Genomic DNA, 22742 nt, shown 5'->3' with positions numbered 1-22742 from the left:
CCATCAATTGGCCGAGACCGAACGCCAGTCACCTCTTTCCGCGCTCCGATTCGCCGGCGACTCACGCCGCTCAAAGATCGGGGAGCGCCGATTGGTGGAACGGCCAGGCGGGCCCGGAAGGTTCTGGAGGCGGCGGGCTCTGGAAGATTCCGCCGCCGCGGCCCTATAAAGGCGGAGCCGCGGAGCTCGGCCGAACCGCCGCCATGGGGAAGGATTATTACCGGACGCTGGGTTTGGCCCGGGGAGCTTCGGACGAAGAGATAAAACGGGCTTACCGACGGCAAGCGCTTCGTTTTCATCCCGATAAAAACAAGGAGCCCGGAGCTGAGGAGCGCTTCAAGGAAGTGGCCGAGGCCTACGATGTGCTGAGCGACCCCAAAAAGAGGGAGATCTTCGATAAGTACGGCGAGGAGGGTGAGTGGGGGGGGGGGTCGGGGCTGTGGGCCTCTTAAGGGGGGACTTTGGGGCTGGGGGGGGGCTTGGGAGGGGATTTGGGGGCTTTGGGGGGAGGTTGGGGGTTGTGGGGTGTCGTTGGGGGGAGTTGGGGGCTATGGGTCCCGTATGGGGGGCTGTTGGGGCGGGATTGAGGGGTTCTGGGGTGCTCTGGAGGGGATTTGGGGGCTGTGGGGGGGTTTGGGGGGCTGCGGGTCCCATATGGGGTGGAGTTCAGGGGCTGTAAGGTGCTTTGGAGGTTATTGGGGTGGGGTTGGGGGGCTGTGGGGCCCTTGGGAGGGGATTAGGGAGCTTTGGGGGGGGAGTTGGAGGGGGTTGGGGGTTGTGAGTCCCATGGGGAGGGGTTTGGGGGCTATTGGGGGGAGGTTGAGGGGCTCTGGGGTTCTCTGGAAGGGATTTGGGAGTTTCGGGGGTGGATTGGAGGCTGTGGGGGGGGTTGGGGCTCTGGGGGGTGGTTGGAGGTTGTGAGGTGTCATGGGGGGGGTTGGAGGAGTGTCGTGGGGGCTTGTGGGGCTGTAGGGTGTTTTGGGGCCTATTGGGGTGGGGTTGGGGGGGCTGTGGGGATTTGGGGGCTTTGGGGGGGATTGGAGAAATATCGTGGGGGGGATTGAGGGCTGTGGGGTATTTTGGGGGCTGTTGGGGAGGGGCTCAGGGGTTCTGGGGTCTATGGGAGAGGATTTGGGGGCTGCGGGGGGGGTTTAGGGACTGTAGGTTGTTGTAGGAGGGGATTTGGGGGCTGCGGGGTATTGGAGGATGGGGGGGCTTTAGGTTTTGGGGGTTTCAGGTTTTTATGGTGGGAGGTTTGGGGTGTCATGATGGGGTCTGGCAGCTGTTCCAGGGGTCCCGGATCATTGTGGGGTATGGGGGGGTTGTGGGCCTTGTGAAGGCATGGGGGTGAGGTGGAGGGGGGGGGGGGTTTAGGGGTTGGCAGCAGGGGGGATATGGCAGTCGGGCGGGGGGGGGAAGGTCAGCAGGGGGGCTATGGGGGATGTGGAGAAGTGAGTGGCAGGAGGTTTATAGGATGCAGAGCTTCTTATAGGGTGTTATGGGGTGGGAGACGATTGGGGGGGGGGGGGCTTCCTGTGTTCTGCGGGCTGTGGTAGCACTCATTGTGGGGTGTTTGGGGGGTTGGGTTTTATTAGGATGCAGCAGGTGGGGGGGAAGCTGTGGAGTGGGGTTTATTGGGAGGGGGCCAGGGGGGGACATGAGATTTGTTAGGGGGCACATGGGGGGTTATGGGGGGGGAGCACGTGGGGCAGAGGGGGTAACAGGAGTGGTTGTGGAACTTGTGTGGGGTGAGGTGCAGCGCTTATGGGGCCCTTGTGGCATGGGGGGGGTCGGGGTGGTGCTGATGGGGTGTGGGGTCAGCTGTGGGGCGTTGGGGGGGGGGGGGGATGCGGCCACGAGGAAGCAGTCAATGGGGTTACTTGTGGGGCAGAGGGAATGCAGGGCAGCGTAGTTATGGGGCAGGGGGGTATTGAAGGTGTTTGGGGGGGGAGGGGGAGGGGCGGCACATTGAAGGCAAGGCATGGAGGAGAAGGAGGGGATCGAGGGGGGGGGGTTCTGAGCCCCCACCCCCGTTATCCATGGCGATGGGTTGTGGGGCTCAGTGCTGAGGTTTGGCTGCTGGGCCATCAGGGCGTGGGAGGGAGCGGCAGCGTCAGGCCCTGGGGGGGGGAGTGATGTGGGGTGTGTGTGTGTGTGTGTGTGTGTGTGTGTGTGTGTGTGTAGGGGGGGGGCAGCGAGCAGGGCCGGCCGGTTTGAGGCTCGTTAAGGCGCCGCTAATGAAGGGCCGGGCGCAGGGAGTGGTGCTGAGCTGGAAGAACCGGCCTGGGCGTCACTGGGTGACGGAGGGGGGGGGGTGGTGAGGATGGGGGAGGATGGGGGGTTGGGGGGGGTAAAGAGGGGGTTTGGTGAGGATGGGGGCTTGGTGAGGGGGAGATTGGGGGGAGGGGGGGGGGGGGGGGGGTTGGTGAGGGGAGATGGGGGGGTTGGTGGTGAGGGGGGGGTTGGTGGTGAGGGGGGGGCCGTGGTGAGGACGGGGGGTGACAACCCGGCTTCTCCCAACCCCGCAGGGCTGAAGGGCGGAGCGCCGACGTCGGGGCCGGGGGGCTCCAATGGCCCCACGTTCACCTACACGTTCCGCGGGGACCCCCACGCCATGTTCGCCGAGTTCTTCGACGGCCGGAACCCCTTCGATACGTTCTTCGTGCAGCGCAACGGCGACGAGGAGATGGACATCGACGACGCTTTCACCACCTTCCACATGGGGGGGTTTGGCAACATCAGCTTCCCCCGCGGCCGGGGGGGGCAGGACGGCGCGTGCCGTAAGCAGGACCCCCCCGTGCTGTACGACCTGAGGGTTTCTTTGGAGGAGATTTACACGGGCTGCACCAAGAAGATGAAGATCTCTCACAAACGCCTGAATCCCGACGGGAAGACGGTGCGCAACGAGGACAAAATCCTGAGCATCGAGGTGAAGCGGGGCTGGAAGGAAGGCACCAAAATCACCTTTCCCAAAGAAGGCGATCAGACCCCCAACAACATCCCGGCCGACATCGTTTTTGTCGTCAAAGACAAACCCCACAACGTTTTCCGTCGCGAGGGCTCCGATATCATCTACCCGGCCAAGATTAGCCTGCGAGAGGTGAGTGCTGGGGGGGGAGGTGATGTTTGGGGGCTGGGTTGGGGGTCTCTGCTTGCTGAGCCGCTGTCTGTGCTCGCATCCAGGCGCTGTGCGGCTGCACGGTGAACACGCCGACGCTGGACGGCCGCAGCATCCCCATGGTCTTTAAGGACGTGCTGAAACCCGGCGTCAAACGGCGCATCCCGGGCGAGGGGCTGCCGTACCCCAAAAACCCCGAGCAGCGCGGCGACCTCATCATCGAGTTCGAGGTCAAATTCCCTGACAGGATCCCTCCCTCCTCCAAAACCATCCTGGAGCAGATCCTGCCCGTGTAGCGGAGCGGCTTTGGGGCTGTGGACTTTTGGGGGAGGTTTGGTTTTGAGATTCTCTTCCTTTTTTTTTTTTTTCGTGGGGTCGGGGAGAGCAGGGCGGCGCTTTGGGGCGCGTGGTGGAGAGAGGCGTGCGGTAGTCGCTGCTCCCCAAAAAAATGCTCCCGGGGGTCCCCTGTGCATCGGGCGCCGATTTGTCACCTCCTCGCTGCAGCCTGTGGCGCTGGGGAGCGCGGTGTCACCTCCTGCCTGCGTCTGCGGGGAGGGGACGGCGCTGTGAGCACCTGTGGGTGACAAAGGTGGCGCCGTCACCTTCTCTCCACCACCTCCATCTGCTGAGGACCAAAGTGTGACCCCACTTCCCCTCCTCCCCCCCGCTTTACTGCCATCTCTGTGTACTGGGACCAAAGTGTGACATCCCTGACCCTGCGCGAGGGTGACAGGGATGGGGCTGCAACCTCATTACTGCTGCCTGGGGGTGACACAAAGCACGGTGTGTGTCCTCGGCGCCTCCTGTACCCATGGGGACCTCCCAGCTGTCCGTGGGGGGCAGGGACTGCCATGTCCCCACCATCTCTGCCTCCTGGGGGCTGCGGTGTGACTGCCACAGCTGCCCGTGGGTGACAGGGACCACAGCGTCACCTCCTGAGCGCCTCTGAGTGTTGGGAGCACAGTGGGAGCCCCGCCGTGTCACCTCCTTGAGGCCATCTCTCTCTGTTGGAACCACGGCGTGACCTGCACAACTGCTTGTGGGTGACAGAGCCCCCCGTGTCACCTCCTCAATGCCATCCCCCGTGTTTGGGGACCGCAGCGTGATCTCCATAAGCATCTGCAGGTGACAGGGAGCACCGTGTCGCCTCCTGATGCCCATCTGTGTGCGCTGGGGACCGCAGTGTGATTCCCCACAGCCTCTGATGGGCGACAGAAGCCACCACGTCACCTCCTCCGTGTCACCTCCATCCTCTGGGACCACAGTATGAGCTCCACAACTGCCTGCAGGTGACAGGGACCACCGTGTCACCTCCTGATGACCTCTGTCGGGACCACAGTGTGACCTCCAGCTGCCTGTAAGGTGACCAAGACCCACCGTGTCACCTCCTGATCGCCACCTCTTGTGTGTCGGGGACCACCGTTGGATCTCCACGGCCATTTTCAGGTGACAGGGACCCCCGTGTCACCTCCTCAATGCCATCTCTGTCTGTTGGGACCGCAGTGTCACCCCCTCCGTGGGCGAAACGCTGGATTCTCATTGACATCTCTGTGGTTGTGGAGGACCCACAGCATCCATGGGTGTTGGGAATCTCCCTGCCCCGAGTGTCCCCACACCATCCTGGGGGCTCCTGTCCCCTTCCCATGGGGTGGCACCATGGGGGTGGGAGAGGGGCGTCCTTTCCCCCCGCCCCGGTGTGCTCCGGGTGCTCCCTTCTTATCCTTTGGGATAAAAACAACCAGAAAAAGGTCTGTTCCTGGAACAGGAGCGTGCACACTGTACAGATATATTATTAATACTATTTTTTTTGTATAAAATGCTGTATAGTTCTGTGTAATTAGTAAAAAGCTGCTGAGGCAGGCCTGGCTGCATGCCTTTTTGTCGGGGGAGGGAGAATAAAGCTTGGAGTCCTGGGATCTGTCTGCAGTGCTGCTGGGGGGGGGAGGTTCGCTCTTCCTTCTCCACTGCTCTCTGGGTCCCCTTCCTCCCCTCGCCTTCCTGCCCTTTTTACCCCTTCAGTTCCCCATTCGCCCCCTCCCTTCCCTCCTGTTACCCCTCCTCCCCCATTTCCACCTCTCGCCTCCCATTTGCTGCGTTTTATCCTTAAATTGGCAAAATGGGTTTCACTGCGCCCTCAGCTGGTTGGGGTATCGGCTCTGCTGCCCGTAGTGCACAGCAGGCAGCCGGTAACTTCAATCAATCGTGCCCTGCCTTTCTTCTGCTCCGTGACAAACCTGATGCCACAACCCACGGGGCTTTCAGGTGGGATTTTGGCACTGCCGCAGGCCCCAGCAGAACCCGTGCTGATGAACGTTGAGCTCAGCTGGAAGGCTGGGATCAAAGCACCCAGTGCCTGGGCCTGCGGCACGGCTGCCTGCGCTCCCTGCAGTGCCTCTTGTTCTCCCCTGGTCCCATTTTTGGGTATCGGGATATTCCCCCAAAATTCCTGCAGCCTCAGCAGGGCCTGGGAAAGCCTGCCCTCGTCTGTTGCTGCGCTGCGCAGTGCTGTGGCCTTTCCTGCCCAAACTACAGCCAGGAATTTCACCCCCAGGCCTGTGGCCCCAACCCCCAGCTTCCACCACACCGGGGGTCTGGGGAAGGGGAAGGTCTGCCCCCATCGCCTGCTGTGTTCCTCCGGGACCCAGAAGCAGCTGGAGGAGGGCATCAACTGCAAGGGGGATTTGATAACGGCACTGCTGGCCCTCAGAGCTCCATGCAGGGGTTGGGTTTAGGATGGGTTTGGGGTGGGGTTGGGGTTGGATTGAGATTGGGATGAGGATGGGGGATGGAGGTGAGATGGAGGTGGGGATTGGAGTTGGGTGGAAGTGAAGTTGAGATTGGGATGAAATTGGGATTGAGATGAGAATGGGGCATGGGGTTGGGAATGGGATTGGGGTGGGGTTGAGATTGGGATTGGGGTGGGGTTGAGATGGGGACTGGATTGGAGTTGGGTGGGATTGAGGTTGAGATTGGGTTCAGATTGGCATGGGGATGAGGATGGGGCACGGGATTGGGGTGGGGATTGGGATTAGGATGCAGTCAAGATGGGAATTGGGACTGGGATGAGGATGAGGCGCGGAGTTGGACTGAGATTGGGATGGGGGTTGGGGTGGCGCTGAGATCCAGTTGAGATCGGGATTGGGCCACGGGGAACCCAGGAACGCCAGCTTCTCCCTGCGCCCCTTCCGCCGCCTCCCTGCGCTCCCGTGACCCCACCCGCAGCGCCCAGCGCAGCACGGAGGGCGGAAACGCTCCAGGAGGGCCGAGCTGCCCTCACTTCCGCCCTCACTTCCCCCTTCCCGCCGCACCCTATTGGTTAAGAAGACATTCTCCTTTACTTCCGCCCTCTCGCCGCGTCCCATTGGCTACGAGGACAGGGCGGCGCCGCTGATTGGGCGGACGCGTAGGCGAGCCCCGCCCTTTCCGGCGTTCCATACCCCGGCAGCGCCCGGCTGGAGTGCAGTGCTCAGCGGCGCCGGCACCGAGAAATCAAGCCGGGGGGGTCCCAAAAACCCCCGGAACGAACCGACACCGCGGGGGAGCGGGCGCGGGGGGACGCCGGCGGGGCGGACTGAGGGGGTGAGGGGCGCCTTCCGGGGCTCCCCGGCCTCCCCCATGCCGCTGGGCCTGGGCAGGCGCAAGAAGGCCGCACCGCTGGTGGAGAACGAGGAGGCGGCGGGGGGCCGGGGGGGAACGGCTGGGGGGGACGGAGGAGTCGGGGGAGATCACGGGGGTGCGGGCGGTGCCCCCCCCGCCGGCCCGCAGCCCCCCGGGTTGCCCCCGCCGCCCGCCGCGCTCCGGCCCCGGTTGGTGTTTCACACGCAGCTGGCGCACGGCAGCCCCACGGGCCGCATTGAGGGATTCAGCAACGTGAGGGAGCTGTACGGGAAGATCGCCGAGGCGTTCCGCATCCCGCCCGGGGAGGTGGGGCCTGAGATATGGGGTGGGGGAAATAGGGGGGTCATCGGGGGGCTGGGAGTGGGGATGGGGGAGATGTTGGGGTGCCAAAGAGTCTGGGAATAGGAATGGGGGAGATACTGGGGGGGCTGGGTGGGGTGAGAATGGAGATGGGGAGATATTGGGGTGGTTGATGGTTGATGGGGTGCTGGGGGAGTCGGGGAGGGGGGAAATATTGGGGTGTTTGTGTGGGAGGGAGGATGGGGGGTATATTGGAGGGCTGGGGGGTTTTTGGGATGCTGGGGGTCTGGAGGTGAGGGAAGGGGGAAATATTGGGGTGTTGGGGTGGTTGTTGGTCAGTGGGGGGGGTCTGGAAATGCAGATCGGGGAGATATTGGGGTGTTGGGAGGCCTGGGGGTCATAGGGAGTAAATAGGGGTTATTGGGGTGCTCAGGGGGCTGGGAATGGGGATAGGCAGCTGGGGGGGAGAATAGGGGGAAATATTGGGGTGCTGGGGGGGGGAGTGGAGATGGGGAATCAGCATTGTAGGAGGAGTATAGGGGGTTATTGTGGGGCTGGGAGGGGGGGGGAATGTGGATAGGCAGCTGGGGGGGGAGGGGGGAGGGGGGATTAAGAAGGAACGTTTGGGTCCTGGGGGGGGGGGGGGGGGGGTAGAGGGAGACTCATGAGGGGAGGGGTGGTAACAGGGACCTTAGGGGTAAATTTGGAGTGCTGGGGGTTTGGGGGAAGGCATCCTAGTGGAAGAATGTGGGGCAAGATCGATGCACGTGAGTGGGGTGAGCCCCCCCAATATTCCACCCCCCCCCCCAGGTGATGTTCTGCACGCTGAACACGCACAAGGTGGACATGGAGAAGCTGCTGGGGGGGCAGATCGGCCTGGAGGACTTCATCTTCGCTCACACCAAAGGGCAGCGCAAGGAGGTGGAGGTGCTCAAATCCGAGGAGGCTCTGGGGCTGACCATCACCGACAACGGCGCCGGATACGCCTTCATCAAGGTGGGGAGGGGGGGTGAGGTTATGGGGGGGGGGGGCGTGGGGACGTCCCTGGGTGTTGTGAGGGGGCGCAGGGGTGTCCTGAGGGGGGTTGTGCCAGAGGGTGCAGGGACGGCCTGGGGGGGGACGTGGGGGTGCCTCTGATCGCTGTGGGGACACGGGGGTGTTCTGAAGTGTTGTGGGGGGGCGTAGGACTGTTATGGGGGTATCTGTGAGCATGGGGGGACGTGGGGGGGTGGAGGGGCACGGGAACGTCCCTGGATGTGCGTTCGGTCCCTGAGGTCACAGGGGGACACCCATGAGTGGATGGGGGGGGTTATGTGGGGCCAATCCGCCTCCATCTCCACCCCCAATCCCCTGCGGAATGTCGTTAATCACCGCTAACGAGCACCGTTCACCCCCCCCCCCCACCCCCCATGGCAGCGGATCAAGGAGGGCAGCGTGATCGACCGCGTGCCGCTGATCGGCGTCGGGGACATGATTGAGGCCATCAACGGGCGCAGCCTGGTGGGAGCGCGGCACTACGACGTGGCGCGGGCACTGAAGGAGCTGCCACGAGGGAGAACCTTTGCCCTGCAGCTCACCGAGCCCAGAAAGGCCTTTGGTGGGCAGGGGAGGGGGATGGGGAGTCGTGGGGGGGGCTGGGGTTGGGATTGGATTGAGATTGGGATGAGGATGGGGGATGGAGGTGAGATGGAGGTGGGGATTGGAGTTGGGTGGAAGTGAAGTTGAGATTGGGATGAAATTGGGATTGAGATGAGAATGGGGCATGGGGTTGGGAATGGGATTGGGGTGGGGTTGAGATTGGGATTGGGGTGGGGTTGAGATGGGGACTGGATTGGAGTTGGGTGGGATTGAGGTTGAGATTGGGTTCAGATTGGCATGGGGATGAGGATGGGGCACGGGATTGGGGTGGGGATTGGGATTAGGATGCAGTCAAGATGGGAATTGGGACTGGGATGAGGATGAGGCGTGGAGTTGGACTGAGATTGGGATGGGGGTTGGGGAGGGGTTGAGATCCAGTTGAGATCAGGATTGGGATCGGGCTTGGAGTTGAGGCTGGGGTTGTGCCTGAGGTTGGGATGTGGGGTTGGGGTTGAGAGTGGGATTGGATTGAGGATGGATTGGAGCTGAGGTTGAGATTGATTTTGTGTTGGGGATTGGAAGCAGGGTTGGGACTGGAGTGGGGATGGGGACACAGAGTGGGATTGGGTTGGGGCAGTTTGGGACTGGGGTTAGGGTCGGGATGGGGGTTAAGGACTGTGGTTGGGGGAGGGTCCTGTAGGGTGTGGGGTGACCCCAGGATTTACGCCCAACTCCCCCTCCATTGCAGACATGATCAGCCAGCGCACGGCGGGGGGCCGGGGGGGGGGCACAGCGCTGGGCAGCGGTCGGGGCACCCTGAGGCTGCGCGCCCACGGCCCGGCCACCGTGGAGGAGCAGGTGGGTTTGTGTGGGGGGAGGGGGGGGTCGTGAGGGGGGCGGAGGGACGCTGGGGACCCTCCTTAACGTCCCCCTGCTGTCCCACCCCCATCAGCCCAGCGCCTTCGAGGAGCGCGCCATCGCCAAGGTGGACGATCTGCTGGAGAGCTACATGGGCATCCGCGACACCGAGCTGGGTGAGGGGCGAGGGGGGCGGCTGCGGGGGGGGGGGGGGGGCTCCACCTGAGCGACCAGAGAGGCCTGGCAGGTGGGTGTGGGGTGAAGCAGGGGGGTGGTGCCTGGGGAGGGGGGTTACTGAGGGCTGGGGGCCCCCCGGGTGACCTCACTGCCGGGGTTCCCGCTGACCCCGTGTCCCCATTGCGAAGGAGCTGGGGGGTCCCTGACCATCCGTGTGTCCTGCAGTCACTGTTATGGCGGAACAGGGACCCCTGGCTGCCCCTTTGCCCGCTGGGTGTCCCCACGTCCCCACCATCATGGACCTGGGGGTCCCTTCTGTCCCCATGTGCACCATGGAGGAGCTGAGGGGGCCCCGAGCGTCCCGACTGTCCCAGTGCCCTCACAGCTGCCACCACAGCTGAGCTGCATTCCCTTGGGTGTCCCTGTGTCCCCTCTGGCGTCCCCTGACTGACCCCACAATCTCACAGCCCTTGTGATGCCTCCTGCCTGTCCCCACATCTCGCTGTCCCCGCAGCCGCCACCACGGCGCAGCTGTGTTCCTCTATGTTGTCCCCTCCCTGTCCCCGCATCCTGGTGGCCCCGCAGCGCAGCTGAGTTCCCATGGGTGCCCCCACATCCCCTATGACGTCCCCTGACCACCTCGTTGTCCCCACAGCTGCCACCATGGTGGAGCTGGGCCGCGATGCCCGTGACCCCGACGCTCTGGCGCAGGCCCTGGACTCACAGCTCGGGGACTTCGCCTTCCCTGATGAGTTCGTCTTCGACGTCTGGGGGGCCATTGGGGACGCCAAGGCGGGGCGCTGCTAAGGGGGGGGCACCCCAAAACACTCAGAGCACCAGGAGCCACCTGTCGCCACCAGCTGACCCCCAAAATGCTGGAAGAGCCCCCCCCCCCCGAATTTTGGGTGCCTCTCTTACAACACTAGCCCACCTTCCCCACCCCCCCCAGCCACGTAACACCGGGGGACCCCATCGGACCACTGGAACCTCCCCATTTCCTGGGACCCTCCCACACGTTCATCCCTGGGACCAACACTCCACGCTGGGCCCCCCACCCTCAATAACGCTCCCCCAAGGGCTTGAGGACCCCCCCCAAATAGGTTAGGGTACCCCCAATCTCAGTAGGAACCCCCCTATGCCCTCCCCCCAAACAGTTTGGGACCATGGCAGTAAATGCTGGCCCCACTCTCAATATAAATTGCAATTCCCTCCCCCCCCCACAGTAACCTGGGACCCCCCCATGGGATTTGTGTGCCCCAGCCTTCGCAGGACCCCCTTCCTCTCCCACCGAGGAGCCCCACATCCCCTGGGACCCCTCCCACCCCCTCACCACTGAGCAATCCTTGCCCCTTCCCCCCCCAGTTTGAGTGGGGGGGCCATTCTTGAGCCCTGCCCCCGGCCCCCCAGCGCTGCAGGGTGAGGAATGAGGGTCCCCCCTTAACCCCCCCCCCTCCCCCAAAGGCTTTACTTTGAAGGGGTGAGGGGGGGGTTGGGGGCAGACCGGAGCCACCCTGTGCTTTCCCACCCCCCCCCCCATCTACACCAAATCCATTCCGGTGCCAATCTGAGCCTGTCACACACTGTCACACACTGTCACCTCCTCCCCCCCTCCCCCCCCCACAATTGCGCTGTCGTCCCCTCCCCCCGTCTCCCCCCCCCCCCATCGCACTGACTACCTCGGGTGGGGGGGGGGGGGCAGCAATTTTCCCCCCCTGGGGTCTCTCTGCTACAGCTTGGGGGGGGAGGGGGAATGGGAGGGGGTCCTGGAGCTTGGGGGGGGGGGGCATATTTTTGTATTGTACATGGAGAGTGACTTTAACATTAAATAGGGAGAAATTGGGATTGCTTGGTGAATGGGGGGGGGACATTGAGGGAGGACATACAGGGGGGTGGGGGGAGCAATGCAGGAGGATCTGCCTGAGCTTTTTCCCCTTCCCTCCCATTGCAGCGCACCCAAACTTCTCCAGTGCCCCCCAACCCCCCCCCCCCCCCGCTCCCTTCCCACCCCAACTCTGCCTCATCAAGGCCACCCCCAGCAGATACAATCCGATTTATTCCCCCAAACCAACCAACAAACGACGACTTCTCAATCCTAAAATCCCAACGCAACGCCCCCAGAACCGAAGCGGCGCCGTCCTCACGTTCGTTCTTGGGGAACTGGACGGATTCCATCGTTTTTCAACCTAAAACAAAGGGGGGGGGGGGAGAAGCAGAGCTCAGTGCATCTGTGCCCCCACAGAATCCCCCACCCCAAACCCAAATGCAGGAAAAGGGGAAAAATGGAGGTGCTGGAACAGCTGCCCAGAGAGGCTGTGGATGCCCTGTCCATCCCTGGAGTTCAAGGCCAGGTTGGATGGGGCCCTGGATTCAATGTGGAGGTTGGGGGCCCTGTGTGTGGCAGGGGGGGGGTTGCAGTTTTATGATCCTTGAGGTCCCTTCCAACCGTTGTGTGATTCTGTGAAATGAAATGGATCTGCGGGGGGAGGAGGGGGGTGGCGGCACTCACGGTGTGGGGACACTCAGAGTTGCTCAGCTGCTGCCGGAGCTGCTTCCTTCTCCTCCTCTTCTTTCTCCCCACCCTCAGGTCCGCTTCTGGAGGGTTCCTCATCCTGGGGGGGTTCTTCATCCTGGGGGCCGTCCTCGTCCTGTAGGAACGGGGGCAGCAGCGGGGGCCGGGGGGGGCGGCGGAGGAACTCCTCGTGGGGCTCTTCTGGGGCTGGCGGATCCGCGCCCGCGGTGTCACCCGTGTCCTCGGTGTCACCCGTGTCCTCGGTGCCATCACCCGGGGCTCTGGCATCGCCCGGCTCGCCGGCGTCACCCGGTTCGTTCGCATCGTCACCCGGACCTTCAGCATCAGCATCAGCCGTGACCTCGGTGCCGTCACAGCCGTCCTCGTTGTCGGCCAGGTCCTTGCCGTCGTCACCCGGATCCTTGGGGACGTCGCACTGATCCCCCAGCTCTGTGCTGTTGTCACCCGAACCAGCCACGTCCGCGGCGCCGCATCCGCTCGCTCCTTCCATCCCTTCTCCTTCCTCCGGGATCTCATCCGTGAACGGATCTTCTCCCTGGGAAAAAGAACAGCGGGGAAGGTTGCGCTGAGCGCGGCCGGGGCGCGGAGCCGGGAACCATCGGACGCCGGGAGCGGGATCCAACGCTTTCAGCAGGAGAAGCCGAGATCCCGAATCGCGGTGGCCCGGCTCTACGGCACGGGCGCACGGAGCAGATCCGACAGCGCTGCCTTCCTCCAGGGGGAGCCGGCCGCCCCCTGCGCGTGCCTTTAATTGTCGGAGCTCGTTATCTCGTCGGAAGCTCCCAGAGAGCAGCGGCGGAGCCCCGCAGCCGCGCCCCGCTCCCCACGGCCCCACACGGGCGGGCTGCTCGCCCCACGGAGCCGATGGGAGGCTCAGCCCCACGCTCGGCCGCCTCCGTGCGATCCATGCAACGTTTCGCTCTTCCCTGCTCGGGTTCACCGGAGCCGGAGCCTTGTCCGGGAAGCACCGGGAAAAGCTACGGGAATGCCGGCTGCCAGCGGAGCCGTCAGTCCTCCCGCCGGCTGTGCCCAGCGGGGCAGTCCTGGCACGCAGCGCCCCGGCTCCGCTGGGGACGAGGCAGCTTTCGGGCATTACCTGCAATCCTTCAGTTTTTTCCCCTTTTTTCAGCTTTAGGCACCTGGGAACGGTACGGAGGACGGCGCCGGGGTGGCTCCACGCTCTCCTCCCGCCGACGGCCGGCGGCCGGGCGCGCTTAGCTCTGCCGGCAGCGTGGGACGCCGTCGCTCGGGAGGTGACGGCGGTGCCGGTGACGTGCCTGGGGACCCTGGCAAGGGGTAGATGGATGGAGTCGTAACTTGAGCGAGCGGCAGAGCCCGGAGGGCGGCGCCGGGCGAACGCAAAGCTCGGCGGCTCTGTGCGCCGGACCCAAGAGGATGGAGTCGCAGTTGGGTTGGGAAGGCCAACGTGATGCCGATGGGACAAGGGGGGTCTCCCAGCGCATCCCGGTGCCCCCCAGGGTCGGGGGAAGCGGCTCCGTGGCGTCGTCGCGGGGCTGCGAGCTCTCCTCCGGCCCCCTGCGGGTTTCCGGCTTCCTCCTGCCGCTCCGGCGCCGCGCTGGCCCTAAGGACCCGCTCCTCGCGCCGTGGGCTGGCCCGGGGGCAGCTCCTGCTTCCCACCGGGATCTCGGGGCAGCGAGCGAGGTGCGGCGCCTGGAGGCTCTGTGCCGTGGGGTCTCTGCAGAGCTCGGCTCTGTGCGGGACGTGGGGTGGCTCGGGGCCGTCCCCGGAGCACGCTGCACCCAGCTGAGCTCGGGCCTCGTGCTCGGAGTGCCTTTGGGGCTTAGTTCCTGCTTTTTTTGTTTTGTTTTGGTTTGGTTTGGTTTGGCTATTTGGTGTCTTTAGTGATGGTTCATAACTGATCTGGGGGTTACGGTAGGTACTGTACAGTCTGCAAGTTAAAAACACGAGAGGTTGTGAACCGCCTCCAGAGTGAGAGAAACCAGAGCCAAAATTCGGCCTTTCCGAAGGCAGCAGCAGAGAGGGAGCGGAGCCTCCCCGCATCTCGGCGCTGCAGCGCACAGCCGGCGCGCACTGAACGCACGCAGCGCACGCGTGCGGCTCCCGGAGCTGAGCACCGCCCCCTCTGGCTCACCTTGAGGTACTTCTCCAGCATCTTGACGATGTGTTTGTTGTTCAGGACGCTCTTGGCCACGTGCAGGCTGGTCTTCTTGAACTGCTCGGCGGCCATCTGGGGAGGAAAAGAACCCGTGTCAGAGCGGGGAAGCCACACGGGAGAAGGGAACCCAACAGACGGCAAGGGGGGCTCGAGAAATGTTGGAGAAGGGAGCCCACGTAGGAAAGAGAAACCGACCGATGGCACAGAGAGAAACCCAACCCGTGCTGGAGAGAGAAACCAAGGAATATGGGAGAAGGGAACCCAACCAATGCCAGGGAGAGAAAGCGACAAATACTGCAGGGGGGAACCCAACAAACATCAGAGTGAGGAACCCAACCAGAATCAGAGGGAACCCAACGATGGTTGGAGAGAAGAACCCAAAAAATGTCAGAAAGGGGAACCCACATTGGAAAGGGAACCACGAGGGAAAGGGAACCCAAGAAATGCAAGAAACCCAACACGCAATGGAAGGGAACCCAACCAACGTTGGAAGAGGGAACCCATGCTGGAAAAGGGAATCCAACCAACATCAGAGAGGGAAACCCAATGAACATCAGACAGGAAAACCCAACCAGCCTCAGAGAAGGGATACCAAGAAATGTTGGAGGGGGGAAACCAGACTGGAGAGAAGGGAATCCAACAAAGGTTGGAGAGGGGAGCCCACATCAGAAAGGGGAATCCAACAAGTGTCAGAGTGGGGAATCAACACCACAGGAGGGAACCCAGCATCAGAGTTGTGGGATTTGGGCTCGAGGTGTTCAGACTCTTTTACAAATCCCAGAACTGCAGGAGGATGAAAGTGGAGCCTCTGGACCTTCCCCAGTCCAACCACTGGTCCTGTGATGTTTAAGGATCCTTCCAACCCAACCATTCCATGGTTCTGTGACCTCAAGGGACTCCTACAGCCCAACCCATCCTAGGATTCTTTTTGTTATTGGCCCAACCCATCCCGTTTCTAAAACCTCATTTAGACATTTACTGTCTCCCATCTGAATTTCTCAAGCGCCCTCAAATTTTAAGTCAGAATTTTTCAGTCAGAATTCCAGCAAATGCAGATTGAGAGAGAAGGAAAACTCAGCCTGCACATGTAGTTAACTCATTAGTTAAATGCGCATCTTCAAGATGAAAATCACAGAATCGCTCATGGTTTGGGTTAGCATCGACTCATCCTTGTGTTTCAACTCTTATCTGGGCATCAGCCTCACAAAAACAAGGTCAGCCATCCCACCGGCCTTCTGTCGCCCTTTTTATGTTTTAATAAAAAGGACTGGAAAACAGACACAGGAGTGATGTAGAGGCTGCAAATAAACCCAAAGCTCAGGCTGAAGGTTCCTCAGAGGCAGAGACTGAAGAGGAGGAGGAGGATCCCTCAGAGATGAAGGACAGGGAGGAGAAGAGAGGGGTCTGCAGCACTGCGTCCAGTTCTGGGCTGCCCAGCACAAAACAGACAGGGAGCTCTTGGGAAGAGGCCACAAAGATGGTGAGGGGCCTGGAGCATCTCTGCTATGGGGAAAGGCTGAGTGAACTGGGTCTGTTCAGCCTGGAGAAAAGAAGGCTGAGAGGGGAGCTGATCCAGGTCTGTGAATATCTGAGGTGTGGGGGGCAGAATGGCGAGGCCGGACTCTGTTCAGTGGAGAGTTGAGACAGGATGAGGGGAAACGGCCGGAAACTGCAGCATAGGAAGTTGTGCAGCAATGTGCGAAGGAACGGCTGTGCAGTGAGGGGAGGAGTGCTGGAACAGGCTGCAGGGAGGTGGGGGAGTCAATGAGTCCCAACGTGTCTCTATGGGTCTCAGTGTGTCTCTATGGGTCCCATTGCTCACTGGAACAGGCTGCAGGGAGGGGGGGGAGTCTCCTGCTCTGCAGATGTTCCAGACCTGCCTGGATGCCGACCTGTGCGCCCTGCTGTAGGAACGGCTGGGGCAGGGGGTTGGACTCCACGATCTCTGGAGGTCCTTTCCAACCCCTACAATTCTGTGATTCTGTGTCTCCATGGGTCCCAATGGGTCCCAACGTGTCTCTATGGGTCCCAACGTGTCTCTATGGGTCCCAGTGTGTCTCTATGGGTCCCAACGTGTCTCTATGGGTCCCAACGTGTCTCTTTGGGTCCCAATGTGTCTCTATGGGTCCCAACGTGTCTCTATGGGTCCCAACGTGTCTCTATGGGTCCCAATGTCTCTCTATGGGTCCCAACGTGTCTCTATGGGTCCCAATGTGTCTCTATGGGTCCCAATGTGTCTCTATGGGTCCCAACGTGTCTCTATGGGTCCCAACGTGTCTCTATGGGTCCCAACGTGTCTCTATGGGTCCCAATGTGTCTCTATGGGTCCCACTGTTCACTGCAGCAGCTGCCCATGGAGGTGGCGGAGTCTCCTGCTCTGCAGATGTTCCAGACCTGCCTGGATGCCGAGCTGTGCGCCCTGCTGTAGGAACGGCCTGGGCAGGGGGTTGGACTCCATGAGCTCTGCAGCTCCCTGCCAACCCCTGCGGTTCTGTGATGCTGTGATTCTGTGGGTGCTGCTGCTCACCCTGCGGTTCCGGTTGTGCTCTGCGGAGCGCAGGTGCCGCTGCAGGAGGTGGCTCTGGGCAGGGATCAGCATGTCACAGGCCATGCAGTGAGCGGCCTCGATCTTCTTGAAGAAGTGCTCCTGGCCAATGCCTGCGGGAATGGGAAGATATCAGGCAGAAGTTGAGGGAGGCGTTCTGCCCAAGCTTTTGGAGGCTTGCCTCCTCTCTATTCCGCGAGCCTCGCGGTTCTGCTGCTGGAGAAACCACAGAACGGACAGACAGCCCCCTCCCCAACATCCCCCACCCCAACATCCCCCTCCCACAATGATTTCTTCTACCAAACAGGCAACAAACTCGCCCTGCCCCACAGGACACCCCCAGCACCAGCTGGACACCTCTTACCCTTGAAGGGATCCGGCTTCTGCTTCGTGCCCTCCTTCTCTGTCAGCTCCTGGCGCCGCTTCTCGATCTTCCTGTTCCTGTTGACGATGTACTCCTGCAGGGGACGACAGCACCACACAACTGACAGCAGCAGCTCCACAAAAAGACCACAAGGATGAATGACAACAGGTGGGAACTGAGGGGCACGTTGGGTGCTTTTCCCTGCCAGGCTGATGCTTTTATACCCCACTGGGACACAACGGTGGCTCCCTCCAGACGCCAGAAGGCAACAGCCTCGCTTATCTGACCCCAAAAAGCAAACAGCAATCAGCCCCAGAAAATAAAACCCTCATCTCAGGCCCTTCTCGGTTCTGTCTGTGCAGATGGCAAAGAACTGCTGCAGCATCTTTCCCCAGCTCTGTCTATTCAAAGTGGCAAAGAACTTCTGGAGCATTCACCCTTGGCTTGGCTGGTTAAATTCACACATCGCTTTATCTTCCCAACGTGCCAAACCACGAGAAACTCCATCAAGAAAAGCGATGCCAGTGAGCGACGCACAGAAATGGTGCACAGAAATTTACAGCCCAGCAGTAAAGGGGTGAAGAAGAACCCCTGCATCCCCCACAAAGCCAAAGTGATCCAAACAGAGCCCAGAAACGACACGCAAAGATCCGGACCTGCAGGAACTCGACCGTCTTGTCGGGCAGCTTGGTTCCGATGTAGCGCAAGGTCTCTTTGTGGAATTTGCTCTGGAGGTGCTTCTGGATCTCCTCTTCCTCAAAGCTGCGGAATTTGCAGACGGAGCAGGCGAACTGGATCCTGAACGGGGGAAAGAAAAGCAAGGAATGAGCTGGGTGAGGAACAAGCTGAACTTCTGGGACGACGACAACAAGATGGCGACTGCAGTTTCCTCCTGCTGCAGTTTCTGTCTCTTTGTTTTGGGTTGGTTTGGTTTTTTTTTTTAGTTTTCATAGTGCCCCAGTTGGATTTTCCAGTGCTCCTCTGTCATCACTGCAGCACCCACAGGGGTTCAGCAGCATCAGCTGCTCCCTAAAACAGGAGGTGACAGGATGTGAAAGCCCCACACAAGCTTAACAGCAGCCAACAAGTCAAACTGCAGGAGAGTCCCATATAAAATTAAATTAAAGACAATCTCCCTGCTTTCGGACAGCCCTGAGCTACAGGAGCACCTTGCCCGCTGGTTTTAGATTAATGCTGCGTTACCTTAATGGTAAGGCTGCATCATTTGCTAATTAATAGGCCCTTCTGGATTTACAACGCCTTGCTGCATTAACCAACGGTGTTCTCCACGTGATAAAACGGTCACAGAACATAAAAGAGAAACAAAACCTGATGAAATCAGCACTCAGAGCCCCAGCACACGCAATCCCTAACAGAGGAACCCCCCAGAAGGGACAGGCAGCCCAGGGGGGGATGCTGCTCACCTGTCCATGGCGCGGTCACGCATCCTGTCCCTCCTCCTCTGCTTCTCCCTCTTCTTCTTCATCTCCTCATCATCCTCCTCATAGCCATCTCCAGATGCTGGAGGGAGGGAAAACGAGAACAGATCCTTGAGGAGCCGCTCACCGCTGCACCCTTCACCAGCAGAGGAACTTAGGGAGCAAAAAGTTCTTTCGCTCTCTCTTTAATCTCAGCTTCAAGAATTGTAATTTTTTGGTCTGGAAAACTCAAAGCTTCCTGTTCCGCTGCTCGCAGAGCTGCTCCCATCTCTGCAGACAGCAATGGCACCCAGCTCAGCATCACAGACAGCCAGGACACTGACAGGGACACCGGCCAAGGCTCGCTTGTTGGGAAAAAACAACTATTTCTGCTCCTGTCCTCAGTGCTTCCCAATCACAGGGCTGCTGGAGAGGGGTGAGCAACAAAAGAACGGATGTTAGAAGTGCTCGTGTTGCAGCTAAGGACAGCTTGAGAGATGCTCAACGTGTTGTCTTCCTAAAAATTTTGGTAACTGTGAGGCTGAGATGCAGCTGACTTAAAATCTGCAGGGTTCTGAGCCAAAAGCTGCGAGGTGAGCGATCTGCCAGCACAAACGTGAGTAATAATTCACTGAACTCTTCAAGAAAAGGAGCCCAGAGCCCAGAGCCGGGCACGAAGGAAGCTTCAACACCACAATACCGCCTCGACTTCACCCGGAGAACAGCCTGAAAGCACCAACAGCACCTGTGTGCCAATCTGGGGCTGCATGCCTTTACCTGCAGCACACCCTACCTTCCTTCCTCCGCCACAGCTGCCCCGCTCCTGCAAAACAGAGAGAGAACAGAAGGGTTTCATTTGCTGCCATCTGAGCTTTTCCTTTTCCCCTCCTCCCCCCTCAAGAAGCAGAGGGGAAAGGGGACAGCATGAGGAGGGAGGGGAGGGTTGATGTAGGACAGTCAGAACATCACTGTTCAACTCCTTTTGTTCCTTGTCTCCCCAGCAATTCTCACCGCCAAAATAAAAGGCACTGATCCCCACCCTGCCTGAGAACAGAGTGGGGAGTGAAGGAAACCCCTCCCTGATTGGAATTTGAGCTCAATGAGGCGCCCTCCCCCTGCAGGGCTTTCAGCTCAGGGCAAAGAGAGGGAAATATTGGCCACAAGGACTGGAAAAACAAACCTACGAATGTCATACTTACACCTTTGTCAGCTTCATCTCCTGACTTCTCCTCTCCTTCGCCTTCATCTGCTGTGTGCGAGAGAAATGATTTTAGGGGTGCTGACAAGGGCTCATCACCACTCATCACCACGGCCCATGAAAATGGCTCAGAACCCACAAAAAAAAGCCCCCAAATTGCTCCCTGTGCTCTCAGTCCGGGTGCAGGCACTCAGCAGCTCACCTCAGGCACTCAGTTTTGCCAAGGCAGCACCGCGAACGCATTACAGCAACGCTAAGGGGCACAAGGGCCTCAACACTGAAGTGAAATGAGGACCGAGTGCTTAAAAACACAGCAGGACGGGCAGCTCCCAGCCTGTACCGTTGTCGGTGTCGTCGCCGTCGCTGTCGCTCTTTGCCTGTTTGCTGTCAGGCTCATCACCACTCTGAGACTGTTTCCGTTTGCGCCCCCCCTCGCCGTCAGATCGGACCCCGGAGCGGTTTCGGAATCCTCTCCTTTTGGGCTAAAAATGGGAGAAATCGGTCAATCCAGCAGCTCCACGAGCGCGGTGCTGAAGCCTTCTGCTGCAGGCCCTCAAACATGCAGGGCTACAGCCAGGCTGAGCACATCTGAGTGACCCTATGGATAAAAAGCTTTGCTGGTGGGCCTACAGCTACTCAACACATCTGAGTAACCCTACAGGTTTTGGTAAAAGCTTTGCTTCTGGCCCTGTGGCTCAAGGCCACGCACTTGGGCCCCTCACTGCAAGAAAGACGTTGAGGCCCTGGAACGTGTTCAAAGGAGGGCAGCAAAGCTGGTGAGGGGTCTGGAGCACAGGGCTGATGAGGAGAGGCTGAAGGAGCTGGGAATGTTCAGCCTGGAGAAGAGGAGCTCAGGGGAGACCTCACTGCTCTCTATGACTGCCTGAAGGGAGGCTGTAGTGAGCTGGGGGTCGGCCTCTGCTCTTGTGTCGTTAGTGACAGGACCAGAGGGAATGGTTTCAAGCTACGGCAGGGGAGATTCAGGCTGGACATGAGGAAGTATTACTTTTTGGAAAGGGTGGTCAGGCACTGCAATGGATGCCCAGGGAAGTGGTGGAGTCACCGAGCCTGGGGGTGTTGAAGGAAAGGCTGGATGTTGTGTTGAGGGACGTGGTTCAGTGGGAGCTGTTGGGAATGGGTGAGCGGTTGGACTGGATGAGCTTTGAGGTCTTTTCCAACCTTGGTGATTCTATGATTCTATGATTCTATGATCCTATACGCACTGATCTAGCCGGAAGAGGATTTGTTGCTGGCCCTACAGCCAGGCCAAGGGCATCTAATTGGCCCTGCAGGCTTTATAATCGAGGGTTGCTGCTAGGCTTATAGCCCAAGTGACCCTACGGGCTTTTATCCAGCCGTAGAACAACCTGCTGCTGGCCCTGCAGCCCAAGTGATCCTACAGACTTCTACGCAGGCTTTGCTGCTGGCCCCGCAGCCAGGCAGAGCACATCTGGAAGGGGAAAGCACACGGAGTCTTTATCCCCCGTGGGTTTGGGTCATTAAAGGCCAGACAAACTCACTAAGACGACAGAAGCCGCCCCCAGCCCCACACTCACCCCCAGCATGTTCCCGTGCCACGGCGCGCTGCCCATGCGCTCCTGGCTGCGCTGCCGCCCCGCTCCGTATCCGTAGGGCGCGCTCCCGTAGCGCCCCATGCCCATGCCCGACATCCCCATCACGCCGTAGTCGCCGTAATCCCCGTAGTCGCCGTAATCCCCGTAGTCCCCATAGTCTCCGTAGTCCCCGTAGTCGCCGTATTCAGGGACCAGGGCTTGGGAGAAGAGGGAGGGCAGGCGGTTGGGCCCCCCGCCGCGGCCCCCCATGTAGTTCAGCTCGTTCCAGCGCGCCGACAGCCGCTCGGAGCTGGACGAGGGCATGAAGTGTTCGGGGCGACCGTAAGCGTTGGGGCGGCCCCGGTTCTGAGGTCGGTTCTGGCCCCGGCCGCGCACCGCGCCGTAAGCGCCGCCTCGGCTTCGGGTTTGGTCCCGGCGGCTGTCGAAGTGGCTCCCGAAGGAATCAGAGCGGTCGGGGCCGGATTCGTAGTCGTAGGGGGAGCGGAAGGCGTCGTGGTCGGGCAGGGAGGATCGGGAGTCATAGGAGTCGAAGGAGTCGAACCTGAAGGAGCTGTGAGGAGAGGAGAGGAGAGGAGAGGAGAGGAGAGGAGAGGAGAGGAGAGGAGAGGAGAGGAGAGGAGAGGAGAGGAGAGGAGAGGAGAGGAGAGGAGAGGAGAGGAGAGGAGAGGAGAGGAGAGGAGAGGAGAGGAGAGGAGAGGAGAGGAGAGGAGAGGAGAGGAGAGGAGAGGAGAGGAGAGGAGAGGAGAGGAGAGGAGAGGAGAGGAGAGGAGAGGAGAGGAGGAGGAGTTAGAGGGCGAACGGCGCAGCCTTTGCAGTGAGCTGTAGCTCAGTCTGAGCACTCCAGGCAGAAGAAGTGGAATAGCGTTCTAAATACGGGTGTTTGCGTTTGGTTGTAGGGTGTGTGAGCCTGGATGGGTCACAACTCAAATGTGCCCGGCCAGAAAAATGGAAGAGGATTCTAAATGTGGGTGTCTGCGTCTGCCTGGAGGATCTGTGTGCTTGGCACCGTGATTTGGAGAAGAAAACAAATGAACGGAGCCTCGAGGAAAAGGGGACGCGGATGAAAAGGGGGTTTGGGAAACTTACTATGGACACAAGGAGCTCCACAGCCCTGGGGGCACAGAAAGGGCTCCATCAGTAAAAGGAGAGCTCCAAAAGCCAGGAGCAAAAAGGCACAAAAATAAACAAAAAAGAGTTCCAGAAACCCATTAAGAAAAACCTCAAAGCTCCTAAGCAAAAAAAAAAAAAAAAAAAAAGCCAAAAAAAAGACAACCAACAACAACAAACAACTGAGCAAAGTGATTCTTTCATTGCTGCGTTTCTCTGC

At 60.4% G+C, this 22742-nt stretch overlaps 3 protein-coding genes across 3 annotated transcripts in view; 2 read left to right on the top strand and 1 right to left on the bottom strand.

The window, feature by feature from the left end:
* Positions 1–203: 203 nt before the first annotated feature.
* DNAJB1 (DnaJ heat shock protein family (Hsp40) member B1) lies at positions 204–3414 on the top strand (the record flags this gene model as incomplete). The annotated part of the gene is made up of 3 exons (XM_079547949.1): positions 204–414; positions 2529–3100; positions 3184–3414. The coding sequence occupies 3 exons, from the start codon at positions 204–206 to the stop codon at positions 3412–3414; spliced, it is 1014 nt and encodes a 337-aa protein (XP_079404075.1).
* A 3319-nt stretch (positions 3415–6733) lies between these two features.
* Positions 6734–10456, top strand: GIPC1 (GIPC PDZ domain containing family member 1; the record flags this gene model as incomplete). Its single annotated transcript, XM_079547954.1, has 6 exons — positions 6734–7042; positions 7847–8032; positions 8453–8633; positions 9363–9472; positions 9567–9648; positions 10305–10456. The coding sequence occupies 6 exons, from the start codon at positions 6734–6736 to the stop codon at positions 10454–10456; spliced, it is 1020 nt and encodes a 339-aa protein (XP_079404080.1).
* A 1712-nt stretch (positions 10457–12168) lies between these two features.
* The window catches only part of AKAP8 (A-kinase anchoring protein 8), a gene marked incomplete at both ends in the record, with an annotated part of 66989 nt that continues 56415 nt past the window's right edge, over positions 12169–22742 (bottom strand). Inside the window, 9 exons of the mRNA XM_079547958.1 lie at positions 12169–12714; positions 14293–14388; positions 16844–16974; positions 17226–17319; positions 17882–18023; positions 18650–18746; positions 19845–19892; positions 20182–20323; positions 21398–21965. Of these exons, the coding sequence (XP_079404084.1) occupies positions 12169–12714; positions 14293–14388; positions 16844–16974; positions 17226–17319; positions 17882–18023; positions 18650–18746; positions 19845–19892; positions 20182–20323; positions 21398–21965 (1864 nt within the window). The remainder of the gene's footprint in view (positions 12715–14292; positions 14389–16843; positions 16975–17225; positions 17320–17881; positions 18024–18649; positions 18747–19844; positions 19893–20181; positions 20324–21397; positions 21966–22742) is intronic.

The sequence above is a fragment of the Tetrao urogallus genome, assembly GCF_951394365.1.
Source record: "Tetrao urogallus genome assembly, chromosome: 36".
NCBI lineage: Eukaryota > Metazoa > Chordata > Aves > Galliformes > Phasianidae > Tetrao > Tetrao urogallus.
This window is presented reverse-complemented; position numbering and strand designations above follow the sequence as displayed.